We start from the raw sequence: 15,482 nt of genomic DNA, 5'->3' as shown, positions 1-15,482 counted from the left end.
TCTCCAATGCATGAAAGTGAAAAGTGAAAGGGAAGTCGCTCAGTCGTGTCCGACCCTTAGCATGGACTGCAGCCTACCAGGCTCCTCCATCCATGGGATTTTCCAGGCAAGAGTACTGGAGTGGGGTGCCATTGCCTTCTCCGAACAAAGTACACTGGATGCGTGAAATAACGTGATCTTACATGCAAATACACGTTCCCATCTTTGAAACTTCACAACTTGAAGGTTCATATGTAGGGGACTTACTGTACTGCACTTTCTGATCCTCTAGACAGAACCTGATGTTTAACCCTCACATACAGCAGCATCTGGTTGACATGATCACGGGGGCACTCAACTAACCAGCAGTATCCTTGCTCCCACCCTGACCCCTGCCCCAATTATTACTTAACTGAAAATGAGGTTGGAGTGTTTTTTGGAAAAGCAGCCCTCTGCATCTAGCCCTAACAAGAAAGGATCTGTTTGTGGAGCTCCTAGAACCTCCGACCATGAAGCTGCGGGGTCTCCCCATCTTTTGGCCCAGAATTGGATAGCATGGTAGCTGCCACTATAACAAACCTGGAACTCTCTCCCTGCTTAGCGTAGTAAGATACACATCCAGACTCACTACCATCATCCCGCATGGCTGTCCTGTTAGAAGAGCAGAATTCCAAGCAGGGTTCCCCAAGCAGCCAGGGAGCTCCGGAAGGCACAGGAAATGCTTCTGTTTCATAGGAACATGAAACATTCGCCATGTGGCAGAGTGAAGGGGGCCTGCGCTTCATCCCTGAGTGTGACCCTCGGTGGGTTATTCATCATGCCTCAGCTTCCTTATCCATAAGCTGAGCGTTCCAGTAATAGCCGCTCACACCAGCTAACTTTTAAGGCAATTCCAGGCATGTTGCTAGGTTTATGTCTATATTATCTCATTTAGTTTTCACACTGACTCTGTGAGGTCGGTATTACTGCTATTCCTATTTATAGATGAAGAATTTAAGCACAGAAAAGAAAGCAAGGTGCACTGGGCAACACAGCTAAGGGGTTTGATTGTAAGAGCCTAGACCCAAACCTAGGCGACTTGACTCTACCAGGATAATATATAGCCAGTGCTAGGTAAAGTACTCAACTTCACTTAGTATTCAACAAAGTTCTCAGTCTTTCGTGCAGCACAAAATGGTCCATTAAAAAGTTTTCACAGGTATCACTGCTGTTAGTCCTCTAACGCCACTGTGGGGACAGAGATCATCATCCCCAGGAAACTGGAAATCTCAGAGCACATAGGTGTTATAGCTGGATGCAAGGAGAGAAACTAACATGTGAGGCTCCTACTGTGTTCTAGGCTACGCTCTTTACACTCACGATCTCAAATGGCCTTTATAATGGCCTGTAAGTTAGCAATGCCTGTACCCGTTTTATAGATTAGGAAAGTAAGTCTTGGAGAGGTTAAGCCAGTTGTCCAAAGTCACATAATGAAGAAATAACAAGGCCTGAATTTCACTGCCTCATGGCTTGTAGCTGAGAAACAGGCCTAGAATCATGGTTTTTCTTCTTTCTAGTCCAGAAAACACCCCATTGCAATGCAGTGGAGTTTGAGTACACAGGAAAGGGATGGCAGTTCACTGACGTGTGGTAGGTACTCAGCAAATATAGAACTGAGTTTAATTTACTCAATAAATGTTTATTGAATTCATTCGCCAAGCGTTTATTGAGCTCTAACCAACCAAGGCCCCACTCTCAGGGAGTTCACTTCCTTGTGGATTTACAGTTGAATGACAAGTCTCTCTGATCTGATTTGCTCTCATGACCTTCTCTGATCAGGAACTGGAGGATCTTTGTTCTATGCCATCCCCAGAAATATCTAGACCTTAACACATGTGACTCTGTAAGGTGGATTGCCAGCTTCACTCTCCACTTCGCCTCCCCTTGGCTGTTCAGACCCTGTACTCACTGGTCAGTGGGCTAGGGTTCCATCTATACCCCAGTGGAGGCCCCTGGAGAAATGTGTGCTCTACACTGGTGGGAAAAGGGTTCAGGACTCAAAGAATCAATCCTTTGTCAGGAATGAGATGAAGGCGAAATAGATAATGCATGTTAAATACTTGGAAACTGGTAAGGACTGTGTAGAGTGGGGAGGACCCCCTCCCCAACTAACCTTATGAGAACCCCCTTACTTACTGTGCTGCCTTTGTGACCGACAGTGCTCTAAGCATTTTACATCAACAATTCTAGGAGATCAGTATGATTATTATTCATTTTACAGATGAGAAACTGAGACAAGGAAGTACACTCTAACCACCAGAAACTGAGGAGTACCTTGAATACTCCACTTGAAGATTTTGAATTCATCCTTATCTCATCCTGCCCTTTGCAGAAACAGGCTCAGTTCAGATCTTCAGTGAAGCATCTTCAAATAAACTGTCAGTAAAGCATTAGAGTCTGATGTATAAGACATTGGAGATATCTACTGGGAACCCCTAAAGTAGACATTATTATTATCTGTTTTTTGTTAAAGAGGTTACATAATTGTCAAAGGCCACATGGTGTGTCATGGCTGAGTGGAGATTCAAACCCATTTCTGCTGAGGTGTTCCCACCACCTTGGCCTCCTTCCCTGGTCCCACCCAGCAGTAAATCCAGTGTCTTGGACACCAGAAACCCCAGGCATGGGAGGTAGGTGCTTGATGCCCCATCCTCTATGGAAGAGAAGCTCAGAAAGAGTCAAGAGGACTGTTCTATCAGGATGGCTTCTAATGGTTTGGGTCAGAGAGTAAGAGCTGTGAGGTTATAGCTGTGCAACTGTCCAGGACAAAGCTGAAAGTGCTTTAGAAATGTTGGTTATTGCAGATGGTCAGGAATGTATATTACAATTATTGGTCCTATTATAAGCAATGGAGTAGCTTGTCTTTTTTTTATTTCTCTGAGTACCCTGTCAGGTTGCATTCCTTTAGGGTCAGGGGCTATGTGTGTCTCTCCAACCTTCAGCATAGGCTCTTGCATATGTAAGAGCTTAGGGATGTCTGGTTGTGTGATAGGCTGGGTGCATAATTGGCTGTATGGATGATTAAATGCCTGGACTTAAGGGAGGAGGAGATGGACAGGAAGGAGGAGGAAAGGATGGAAGATAATCATGATGAATGGCCAACTGGTTGAGTGATACCCTCCTCCCCGACAGAGGAAGGCTAACAGACACTCTATGCACTTTCACACTTCAAAGGCTGATGGCATAAGAGTAAAAACTGTGACAAAGAAGTAGGATAATCTGGGGTGTGGGTGACCCCTGACTGGGGCTTCCCTGGTGGCTCAGCCATAAAGAACTCGCCTGCCCATGCAGGAGTTCCCAATCCCTGGGTTGGGAAGATCCCCTGGAGAAGGAAATGGCAACCCACTCCTGAATGCTTGCCTGGGAAATCCCATGGACAGAGGAGCCTGGCGGGTTATAGTCTGTGGGGTCGCAAAGAGTCGGACAAGACATAGCAACTAAGCAACGACCCCAGACTGCTAGGAGTAGACCGGACGATGTCCGGAAAGAGGATCTACAGAGGCAGGGCAGGCCGTGAGTGACGGGGAAATCCACACAGCGGGCAACGGGGAACCTTTTGGGAGCCAGAATCTGATCCTCCACGCTTGGCAGGGAGGAGCCCCGCGTCCCCCCGAGCTCAGCAGAGGCACTTCTGCTCTCTCCCATGCTCTTAGGACTCATTGCTGGAATAATCATTTTCTCGGAAGTCCCCAGAGAATCCTTTTATCCTGTCACGGGAGTGCTAATCCTCTTTGCGGCCAGGGCCGTCCTCTCCAGAGACAGTCCTTATTTGCCCTTCGGGCTGTGAGAGAGGGGCCTGGGGACACAGCTACAGCAGTGCCCGCCCTCTGTCACTACCCTCACTGCCGTTGTCACCCTTAAAACCAGCCTGGAAAATGGGGATTATTTGCTCCAACTAATGTTTGAGAACAGGAAGCCCAGGGAAGTTAAGTGATTTGCCCGAGGTCCCCGAGCAGTGTAGACATCCCAACTTCACCACCCCACACTGCCTGCCTGCACAGGCCTCTCCCAGACCCGCTGCCAGGGTCCCAGCGCAGGAGCTAAACTCCCCACTCCTGCCTGGGCTGGGGCTGGTCTGCTGCTCAGAGCTTCCGAGCCAGGGCTCGTCACGTGACATGGGGGAAAGGAAGCTAATATTCCCGTCTGTGACACTGGCCTATATTTATCCCTGCGCCCAGGCAGTTAGGAAACTGTGGTGCATTCTTGGGAATTTATGAGCGAAATAAACATTTAAATGTTTCTATAAGGCTTATTTAAAGAGAACAAAATGTGACCTGCTGGCTTATTAAAGGGCGAGCTTGCTGGGAGATGGCCCAGCTCCCGCAGTGCTCGGCTGACTCCAGGGAAGGGGAACGGATCCCTGGGGAGGCTGGGCCCTGGAAGGTGAGAAGGGTGCCCCTGCTATCTTTCCTCCAGCTGTGTATTCAGCCTGAAGGGCTTCCTGGAGGAAGGGGCTTACTGGGTAGGGTACAGTTTGGAAGAATAAGAGAGGCACGTCAGAGGCTTGCAGGGCACCAGAAATCAGGGAAGGTGAGACCCAAGACCTGGAGACAACTTGTACAGCCAGCGTGTGTGGCAGGAAGGCCAACAGACCTGATATTTGTCTCTTCCCCAGGGTTATGCAACCCTGGACAGTCTGGTTTTTATTGTTGGTTAAGTGGGAATTGAAATGTGAAAAAAGGAGAAAGAAAAGAAACATATTAATCCCCTATTTCACACTCAGGGCTTTTGCTTTCGTCGTCTTATCTCCCCTGCACGATTCTGTGAGATCAGGAGACATTCTCACCCCATGTTGTTCGTGGGCGTCCTGAGGTTCATCCTCAGAGATGCGGGAAGGATTATGAGAAAACACACAGGAAGTGCCTGGGGCAGGGCCCTGCAGGCAGTAGGTGGGACTAATTGTCACTTCCTTCTATCCATGTTTGTTTCTTTGCTTCTTCTGTAGGTAAGAGTCATCTCTACTTTGTCTGAGAGGCAGGTGGTGAGAGAGGGAGTGGAGCCAGGTGAAGGAGGCCTTTGATGTAGGCTTCCCTGGGAGTGCTTGATTACTTGATTCTGTGGGTGTCCCATGGAAGATATTCCGTGGCTCCATGACCAGAAGTGCAAGGTCCTCCTAACTGAACTCCAAAAGGTCGTATAGATGCAAAACTAAGAACAACAATCTTCTCCAAACCAAATTCCAAAGTCATTAATTTAGCCCCAGCGGTACCAATAACAGACTATAACATCTGACACTTATTGAGCATTTACTAGCTGCCGGGTGCTCTTCTACAAGCTTACTGTCTGGAGCTGCCACACTTAGCAAATGAAATAGTTATGTTCATGCAATATTTGGGACATGTGTGTTAGTCACTCAGTCGTGTCCGACTCTTTGCTACCCCATGGAATGTAGCCTGCAAATCTCCTTTGTTTATGGGATTCTCCAGGCAAGAATACTGGAGTGGGTTGCCATTCCCTTTGACCCAGGGATCGAACCCTGGTCTCCTGCACTGAAGGCAGAGTCTTTACCTTCAGAGCTCCTTTACACTGAATACTTTAGTGTAAGTATTTGGGACCTACTTACACTAAAAAATTAATTGTTGTTTATTTGAAGCTCAAATGTAACAGGGTGGGCTGCCGTCTATGGGGTCCCACAGAGTCAGACATGACTGAAGCGACTTAGCAGCAGCAGCAGCATCCTGTATTTTATCTGGCAATCCTATTTCTACATCAGTCTGTGGAATTGTAATTATATTGTGAGATAGCTATTTTATAGATGAGGCACAGAAAGGTGAGGTCACTTGCCCAAGGTCACACAACTAATGTGAAAAGCTGTATCGTGAATTAGTGTGGCTCCAGAGCCTGAGTCCTGAAGTCCTGGAGCCAGGAACTTGCCTGGTAGATTCTGTTTGAATGCGCCGCCCAACAAGCTTTCTTGAGGCCCTACCTTCTGTTTTGGCAGCTCAGAGCGGGAGCAAGGATGAGTATTTACACGGCATTAAAACCTGGCAGAATTCACCAGCAGGGCCTCTGGAATCTTCCCACACTCTCTCCTGATTGCTGACTCCCCCGTTAAAGTGAAACCCAGCCAGCACAAGACTAAATGTTCCCCACAAAAACAGTTTTGCAGAAAATTAGATATTGCCTGGAGCTTTCTGTGAGCTGATTAAGGAGAGAACAATTTGATTTTATTAGTGTATATTTTGTACACTTTGGAAGGAGAGCATGAGGACTTTCCAGGGCATTCCATCAGGGGATTAGAGGATTTCTCCCTGATTGCTTTGTGCCTCCTGGCTTTTAAGCAACTTCAAATTGTGTGTGTGTGTCTTTATTTACTGGAGAAGGCAATGGCACCCCACTCCAGTACTTTTGCCTAGAAAATCCCATGGATGGAGGAGCCTGGTAGGCTGCAGTCCATGGGGTCGCTAGAGTCGGACGCGACTGAGCGACTTCACTTTCACTTTTCACTTTCATGCATTGGAGAAGGAAATGGCAACCCACTCCAGTGTTCTTGCCTGGAGAATCCCAGGGACAGGGAAGCCTGGTGGGCTGCCATCTATGGGGTCGCACAGAGTCAGACACGACTGAAGCGACTTAGCAGCAGCAGCAGCAGTCTTTATTTACACACTTGGCACTCGCCGCCAGGAGCTCATTTCTGCCTTTCTGTGTGGGAATCTTTGCCCTTGACCTTCCTCTGGGTGAGGGTACCAGCAACCCTGTGGATGACAATCACCTCTGGATAGTGACTCATATTCATCACTTTCACCAGGAGTCAGGGAAAACTCCACTGGAAAACAGTTCCTCCAGTGCCTTGGAGACCAGTTACCTCACAGGGTCAACCTTGAGGGCACCCAACGGGACTGGACCGGTGGGACCCTACCTGGGATGGGTAGCGGTGAGGAGGAGGCTACTTCTACCTCACTCCCCTCCCACTGTGCTAGTTGGGGGGAGCGGAGTATTTCAGAGGTCCTGGTTCACCTTTGTCTGCGTAGGCCCTAGCACATAGTAGGCATTCAATAAATGTTTGCTGGATGAATAGACAGAATAAAGTGTAATAATGTGCAAAAGTTTACAGACTGGCCGCTCTCTTAGACTCTAAGACTTTTGAAAACTTTTGTGTCATTCATTAAAAAAAAGGGGGGTAAAACAATCTACACCATGAATGGAGCTAAGCTGGGTTGGGGGGAGGAACAGAGAGAGGGAGAGAGGGAAAGGGGTGGGGGAAGAGTAAGCAAGTTATTTCACCTACTCCATAGTCTATGCTCCAGCTACACTCATGAATCCTTAGTGCTGTTATGCCTTTTACTAATGCTGTTTCCTTTGCCCAAAACCTCTCCCCTAATATCTTACTTTTAATTAATTAAATTTGTCTGGGTCGGGTCTTAGTTGCAGCACAGGATCTTCACTGAGTCATGTGGTATCTTTCAATGTGGCACACAGACTCTCTAGTTGTGGCTTGTGGGCTTAGTTGCTCCATGGCATGTAGGATCTTATGTTCCCCAATCAAGGATCAAACCCCCATCCCTTGCATTACAAGGCGGATTCTTAACCACTGGACCACCAGGGAGGTCCCTCCTCTAATATCTTTGTATTGCAAACTCATATTCATCCCTTAGGAGCTAGCTTAAATGTCCCCTCCTCTGGAGAGTCTTCTCCAGCTCCCCTCATAAGAGAGTTTGCTTTGCTTTCCTTTGAGCTTTCAAAGAATGTGGTTCATCCCTTATCACCTTATATGTATTATCAGTATGAATTACTTCTCTGTATCCCTTGCTTGTCTGTGAGCTCATGAGGGTCTTTGTATCTCAAACTGCTTCTGGCTCATGATGCATAACTAAAATGTGTTTGTTGAGCGAGAGAGAAAAGTGATTTGACAGTGGTATGACTGTTTATTTATATATCAGTCTTGTGCTAAGGTACTTTCTCAACATTATTTTTAATCCTCACATCAGCCTTGTGAGTTATCATGGGGCATAGGGAGGTCAAGTAGCTTGCCCGAGGACACACAACTAGTGGATGATGAGCAGAAATTTGAGGGTGTGAGTCTTCCAAAGGAAAAGGAAAAAGGCAATGCTGCTTCCTACTCCTACCCAGCCAGAGTCCTTGTCTGAAGTTTCCTTCCATGTGCTCAGGGATTCTGAGGGCTTCCCCCTGTCTCATCACTACAGCTCCCTCCTGCTGAAAGATCGTGGAACACAGGGATCTGGCGTTCCCTGGCTGGACTCAGAGACTCTTCCCCAGCTCACCTGGCTTCATGTTTGAGGCTAAGGGAGGGAATAGACGCAGATGAAAATGGAAGAGCTGGTTTCACTAAAAGTTGTGGGAATCAAGAAGTCCAGATGACTCTGTGTAGTACCCACTTGACAAGAAAGAATGTGAAAAGGAGAGAGGGCCTCCTCCCCACCTTGCTAAAAGCCAACTCCTGCATGCCAAGGACTTAAGAACACAGCTCAGCCTGGCTCTGTGAGGGCAGCCCCCAGGCCATGGCTTCATCGAGGCCGGTAGAGGTAAGAGCACTAATCTCCAGGGACTCTAGAAGGACATGACCTCCACAGAAAGTGGCTGTGGGGACCCACTTCTCTGAAGCTCCAGGAAGCTGCACTGATATTGTAGGTGGTGTGACATGCTCAGGAGCATGGGGAGACAGGCCTTTGGTAGGGGGAGTAGGGCATTTGCAGAGGGCTGGAACAGCACACACCAGTGTGGGAGAGCAGGGCAAGGAGAAGGAAAATGATGAAGGGTCATAAAGAGGACCCCCAGAGAGTTTCCCAGATATAACTGGGAACAATTCTGAGGTGGGTACACTGGGACAGCAGGTGGCAGAGAAATCAAAGACATTATTGTTCCTGTTCACTGGTCCTATTTCTATCTCCAGGTCCACAGGTTGACATGTATCTTTATGAATTTTGTTGTATATCCTATACAGCATGCTTTTATTTCATTCATTCATTTACTCAGTCAACAAGTACTTATTATACATATTTGGAACATACACATTTGTATGTTACATTTGTATACGTAGGGTTTTACCATTCACACAGCCATTAGCAGCATAACAGTATACCATTTTCACTACAGCTGCTCCAATCTGCAGTGTAATAACTTTCATTTTGATGATGAGAAGTTTTGTTCTATTTTGCTTAGTAGTTACAAACTATCTCAAAAATTTAAGGATTGGCCTGTAACTTTTGTTATTATTTCAGAAATGTTTGTTTATTTATATAAACATTTTCACAAAGATAAAAGTTAAACACCATGTTCCATTATCCCTGGAACAAATCACTTTATTGAAATGTCACATCAGCCGCATGGAGGACTGTCACTGGGTGTCAGGAACACATGTGTCGCCACCTTTTCTGCTGGCCTGCATCTTTCCCCAAGCAGGCTGCTTGCAGCCTGAGGACTCCACTGTTCTTTTTCTATTAATACATTGTTAGTGAGAAATACAGAGAAGGCAATTGCACCCCACTCCAGTACTCTTGCCTGGAAAGTCCCATGGATGGAGGAGCCTGGTGGGCTGCCGTCTATGGGGTCGCACAGAGTCAGACACGACTGAAGCGCCTTAGCAGCAGCAGCAGCAGCAGTGAGAAATAACCAGGGATTGCTTTGTGGCTTCCTAATCTTAGTGCATAAAAGATAGACCAAGTTAAGCTAGGTGATTGATGGAGAAACTTTTTTTCTTTTTCTTTTTTCTGGATAATCCAAATAAACTTCCTTTGGCCCATTTCAAGAAGGCTCTGGTATCATGATGCTGGAATAAATGTTCCAGCTCCTGGAAGCTTAACTCCATCTGTGTTCTTGTTCTAAATCACCAGGACCCTGCCACCACAGGAATATCTTGCAGTCCACCCACCATCATCCTGACTGGGGATGCCAGTTCACCAGAAGAAGAAACTGACAAAAACCCGGTCAACAGGTACATCCTCTGTGCCTAATCTATGCAATAAAGGGTACTACTTCCTAGCATGTGGGATTAGACAACTCTTTTTTTTTTTTAATAAATCTTTTCTTCTTTCTTGATGATTTTATTGATGAAATAAAACCAAACAGTTTTTCAAAATGAGAGAGAGAGCATGGCATTTTTCCATTATCTCCCTTTCCCCCATATTATTTTCTCTCCTAGATTCAGATCTTTGCACTTGGCTAACCTTTAAGAAAAGCACAAGTCATAGCAGGGGAGTTTCCTATAATATCTGTCCATATACTTGCAAACAGACCTGGAAGATGTGGATTCTTGACTAGTATTCTGCCTGTGTGGCAGATGACCTCGTGGGAGGAATACTGGCTCACAGGCACAGAGATGTCACTGCCTGTCTTACACAGCACTACCTCATGCATTTGTCTACCTAGAATGAGATGGCCTGAGTATAATTTCCAAAAAGTTATGAAGATAACCCTAATACAGATATGTAATGAGCATGTGTCAAAGATTTATGTGTCAAAGATTTATTTAACTCATTAATGGGGGTGGGGGACCAACAGGAATACAAAGCTGGTTCAAAAGAGGATACAAGAAATGGACATACTTAATATAATCAGTGAGGAGGACAAGAAAGCTGGAATAAGATTGCTTCAGTTAGATATGAAATAGGTTAATGTTTCACGGAACAATGAAACCTTACTTTTTTAATCTTTTTTCTCCAACAGAAATCATCTGCATCTCTACCAGGCAATTATTCACATTTTATGAGTTTTCTGCAAGTTAGATGCTCAGAGTCTGAGCCCTGATAAACAGTTACCTCTCCTCAGGGAAGTGGTTTAGCGAGCATCAGAAGCCCCTGGTAGTGGAGGATGGGACTTGTTCAATCAATTACCGGGTGTTGGACCCCATCCCCAGAGTTTCTGATCCTGTTGGTGGGTGGGGCCTGAGAATGTGTGTTTCTACCAAATCCCAAGCTTAGATGAGATTGAAAGCCATGATCTAGGATGACTTAGAAAGCATAGGCAAGCATCTAGACACCTATTTACATGCTCTGTGGACCAATTTTCTTAACAAGGTGATTCTGCCCTGTCTTTCAGAGCCCACAGTCCCCACAGGAGGCTTTCTCACCGACACTTGAAGGTTTCCACTGCTTCGCTGACTTCTGTGGGTAAGGGCTAAGCTGATTTCTCTTATTTCTGCAACCAGAGGTAGAGGTCCAGCTGAAGGTCTGTTTGAGTAGGAAGGCTGAGGTCTGGCAGCTTGGCCAGCTTCCCCACTCCTGTTTCTCAGATAAGTCCGTCCCTAGAAGCCCAACAGGGCAAAATCGATGAGCCCTCTGTGTCTGAGCCCAGAAGTATTATATCTGATTTTAGTTTGTTTTGGTAAAAAGACAAGTCCTGGGCATACAGAGGAAGCTGAGGCAAAGGGAGACAGATGGGCTGGGTGAGGCACTCTGCCCCCAGCTAGAAAGGCCCACATCCAGGTAGGTGTGTGCTTAGCTGCAAGGCTGGCTGCCCCAACCACCTTCTCCTTCCGCAGTGTATCTCAGAGCCTGCTCTGGACCATCACAAATACAGGCGTGGTCTCTGCTTGGATGTCACTCACTGTCGGTGAGGAGACTGACAAGTGAACAGATAGAATCAAGACACTGTGTGGCAAGGTCCTTCACAGAAGTGTTAGGGAAACTGAGTCAAGAAGGGGACCAGTTCTGGCTAGAGACGGGGAAGGCTGGATAGGTATTCCAGACGGGAGAGTACCTGAGTTGTGCCTTAGAGAGGTGGACAAGAGGAAAGGTCATCTGGATGGAAGAAGCAACATTGTTGGGGAACAGGAACCTTAACAGAGCAACTGAATGCTTTGCTGTGGTTATTAGTTAGGACTCTCACATCATAGAAATACTTCTTATACTACATAAGAAATATGTATAAGAAATACAGCTTATACTACTTCATGCCAAAAAATAAAAATAAAAGCCAGGGTCTGTGTTTTCAGGGTGTGCTAACCCCAGGTGCTCACGCTGGGTCATGAGCAATCATCTCATCTCCTCTCCCAAGTCTCCTCTCTTGTGTGTTGGTTTACTTCTGGGAAAATGTCTATGAGCAACTTATACCCCTTCAATGAAAAGAGAGTTCCTCTTTCCCATATACCCAACACCTTTCTCAGAATTGCCTCTCACTGCCTCACCTGGCCATCTCTGAGCCAGCCACCCAGGGGGACTGAGCTTGTTGGCTGGCTGAGGATGGTACACAGTTCCATTACTGGTACATGAGACGAGGTGGGCAACAGGGTTTAGCTCCTTCCTAATTTCCCAACATGACTGAGACTCCAGTGAGCTTCACCCAGTAGAGACTGGGGAGCTCTGACTGGAAGAAGGAGGAAAGGAGGCTGGAGAGGCACAGCGGGAGCCATTCACCACAGAGGGGCTGGAGGAGAGGAGTATGTGGGATCAGGAAGAGCGGCTGGGCCCAGCTGGGTATCTGATGTTACCCTGGAGACCATGAGGAATCCTGCTGAGCTGAGGCGGGAGAACTGCATGGTCAGAGGAGGCTCTCGGGATGGTCACTCTGAGAGGCAGCAGAGAATGGGATGGTGCAGGTAACCCAGAGGTGGAAAGGACCTGGGAGGTGCTGATGTAATTGAGCAAGTAAGTTACAGCTGATGAGCAAAAATGGCGATGAGGCACAGGTTCCAGGGATATTTACTTGATGATGAGTTGGTGGGACCTGGGTGGACTGAGAAAGAAGAAAGAGTGTGGAGTGTCTCTCATGTTTCTGAGCAGCTGGGTGAGAGGTGGTACCACTCACCCAGGGAAAGTCTCCTGGAGAAGGGGCAGCTTTGGAGAAGAATAGGGGTAAGTTTTGGAGAAGGATAGAATAAGGATAGAGGGGCTCCCCAGGTGGCGCTAGTGGTAAAGAACCCGCCTGCCAATGCAGGAGACATGAGACACGGGCTCAATCCCTGGGTCTGGAAGATCCCCTGGAGGAGGGCAAGGGAACCCACTCCAGCATTCTTGCCTGGAGAATCCCATGGACAGAGAAGCCTGGTGGGCTACTGCCCATCGAGTCACACAGAGTCGGACATGACTGAAGCGACTTAGCACAGCACAGGGCTGAACAGTGTGAATAGAGGGCAAAACGATGGAAGGTAGCCATAGAATTGTGTCCTTGGCTCGTTAAAGGAACAGAGACCCAAAGGAAGAACACTAGGGGAGCAGACAGCACGGGTGGGGCTCCTGATGGAAGAAGTTAGGACAGGGAATTTCATGGGGGATTTCATGGCCATTTGTGACAGAAGGCATGCCACGCCATGGGCTGGTGGGGCTAGGCCTGCTGAGGGAGCCTGTCTGTCCCCTCGGAGCCCTCTCCGGGGCCTGGAATTGGGCCGAGGTTTGGCTGGCCGAGTCCACTCTGGGCAGCATCCGTGGGCTGGGGGCTTGGGGTTGAGGGCAGGGCTGAGGCCCTGAGGGACCAAGGATTCCATGGGTCTCACCTGGAGCTCACTTGCCTCTGCAGACCCTGCAGGGCACGTCATTGACCTGGTCAATGACCAGCTGCCAGACATCAGCATCTCAGAGGAGGACAAGAAGAAAAACCTGGCGCTACTGGAGGAAGCCAAGTTGGTGAGCGAGCGGTTCCTGACCCGCCGTGGAAGGAAGTCCAGGAGCAGTCCCGGAGAGTCCTCACCAGGTAGGAGGCCAGGTGGCCGCTCTGAGCCCCTCTGAAGGGTGGGGGTGGGGAGGGCTGGGCATCAGTTGTAGCAGGAGCCCTGGTTCTGAGCGGTGCCCTCAAAGCACCTGCCACCAGGCCTCTAAGCCCCAGGAGGACTGAGCCTCATGAAGAGGATCCTGTGAGGGGAGGGCATCTTGCCCCATATCAGAAGCTCTGAAATACGCAACTCTAGCCCAGAAAACTCTCTTACCTTTCAGTTTTGGGGGACTATATGTTACCATTGTGTCCTCCTGCTTTGCCAAGAAATACTAGCCCATATGATACTGGTGAACTTGACCTGGGCTCCCCAGTCCCTGAACCCTGAAAGAAGAGAAACCCTTTTGTGATGCCAGTGTGCACAGACCCCTGGGCCACCCCGCAATCAGGTCTGTATGGCATCTCACCATCCCCAGGAGGCCTGCTCTATGGGCACCTCCTCTGCGAAGGTCAGGAGAGGCCGGCACTGGGCTCCCTCTCCTTGACCTCCAGCTGGAGACCCTGGGAAGGATCCTAGCTACTAAGGGGAAGGGAAGGTGGTCTTTGGTGTTTTTATGAAATTTCTGGATTAGAAGGTTTTCCTGGACCCTGAAATCCTCCTGTTAACCCTTTGGCTAAAGTCACTCTTTTTTCTTGAGCAAGAATTTGGGGCAGTTAGACAAGTCTGAATGTACTTAGGAGACAAGGGGTGCAATTAAAATCAGGGGCATCCTGACAAGCCTAAGAGGTACAGCCTTTGGACCTATACCTGCCAAGCGATGCCAGGCCCTCTGTTTCTAGAAGGTACTTTGGGTTGAGGCCAGGCAGACCAAGGAGTAAGATCCAAATTGCCGTCTGTCACCCCTAAGTGACCTCAGTGCCCCCTCTGTTGGGGCAGGGAGGGGTTAGGCTATGGCAGGGGCCTTGTGTAGAGTTGAGAATCAGCCTGTGAACCGACGAGGCAGACCCGGTCCCCAAGGGTGAGACGATCTGAAAGGATGTCTTTGTCAGACTGAAGTCCTGAGCCTTCACTAATGCTGGCCAATCTGTGTGTCTCCACAGCTGTTTCCCCAAACCTCAGCCCCGGAGCTTCTCCTGCGTCCTCTCAGAGCAACTCCCTCACCGTCCCCACGCCGCCTGGTAAGGTCCAGTCCCCGGAAGTCACCTGCCCTGGCTCCTCCTGCTGGGTGGTGGCTCAGTCCCTCCCCTGGGCCCCAGGGCTCCCATCCTGCGGGCTTCCCAATCAGGACCCTCTCTTGGCCCCTTCTCCCGGGGCCTGGCTGGGCGGCCTCAGAGGAGGAGGATATGCTTGCTTTCAGGGCTTCGAGCTAGCATGTGGAAGTGGGCCTGGCCCAGGGTGAGGATGCGTGCAAGGTGGTGGGAGTGAGCTGTGACTGGGGCCCCTTGTCCAGAGAGGCCTTGGAGAGAGGTGACCTCAGAGCTTACTGCAAAGGCCTCTACTTGGGCCGCGATTTGTATCTTGACTGCTTCCCTTCATGAGGCTGTGTTCAGAGCCATAACTGAAGCTCAGCCAGGGAAGGAGTGAGGTGCCCAGGAGAGCAGGTTGCCCTGGTCAGAGCTGCAGGGCAAGCTCAGGCTCAGGCCAGGCCACCCAGGTTCAGAGCCCAGTGCTGACTCTCTCGGCTATGTGGCCTTGCTCTCCCTCTCCCCCAGCCTGCTTATGTGGTTTCTGTGATGATTAGATGAGGGCTCCCTGTAGAGCAGCACTGTGAGGGGTATTCAACAAACGCTGGCTCCAGGCCTGAGGGACCTAAGGGAGGACCTTGTGGGGAGGACAGCTGAGAGTCTGGGGGTGCTGGGCGTCACTCAGCAGCATCTGGACTATTTTAGGTTTGGATGTGTGCAGTGGCCCACCGTCCCCT

General features: G+C 48.8%; 1 protein-coding gene across 3 annotated transcripts in view; it reads left to right on the top strand.

The window, feature by feature from the left end:
- The window catches only part of MRVI1 (murine retrovirus integration site 1 homolog), a 126,008-nt gene that overhangs the window by 55,396 nt on the left and 55,130 nt on the right, over positions 1-15,482 (top strand). For all 3 annotated transcript variants that reach the window (XM_010829341.1, XM_010829340.1, XM_010829342.1), the window contains exons 3-7: positions 9,810-9,910; positions 11,014-11,084; positions 13,429-13,602; positions 14,662-14,739; positions 15,451-15,471. In XM_010829341.1, the coding sequence (XP_010827643.1) occupies positions 9,810-9,910; positions 11,014-11,084; positions 13,429-13,602; positions 14,662-14,739; positions 15,451-15,471 (445 nt within the window). The remainder of the gene's footprint in view (positions 1-9,809; positions 9,911-11,013; positions 11,085-13,428; positions 13,603-14,661; positions 14,740-15,450; positions 15,472-15,482) is intronic.

Source organism: Bison bison, unplaced genomic scaffold (genome assembly GCF_000754665.1).
Source record: "Bison bison bison isolate TAMUID 2011002044 unplaced genomic scaffold, Bison_UMD1.0 scf7180017864503, whole genome shotgun sequence".
Classification (NCBI taxonomy): domain Eukaryota; kingdom Metazoa; phylum Chordata; class Mammalia; order Artiodactyla; family Bovidae; genus Bison; species Bison bison.
The sequence above is the reverse complement of the archived record's forward strand: the minus strand, read 5'-3'. Positions and strand labels throughout refer to the sequence as shown.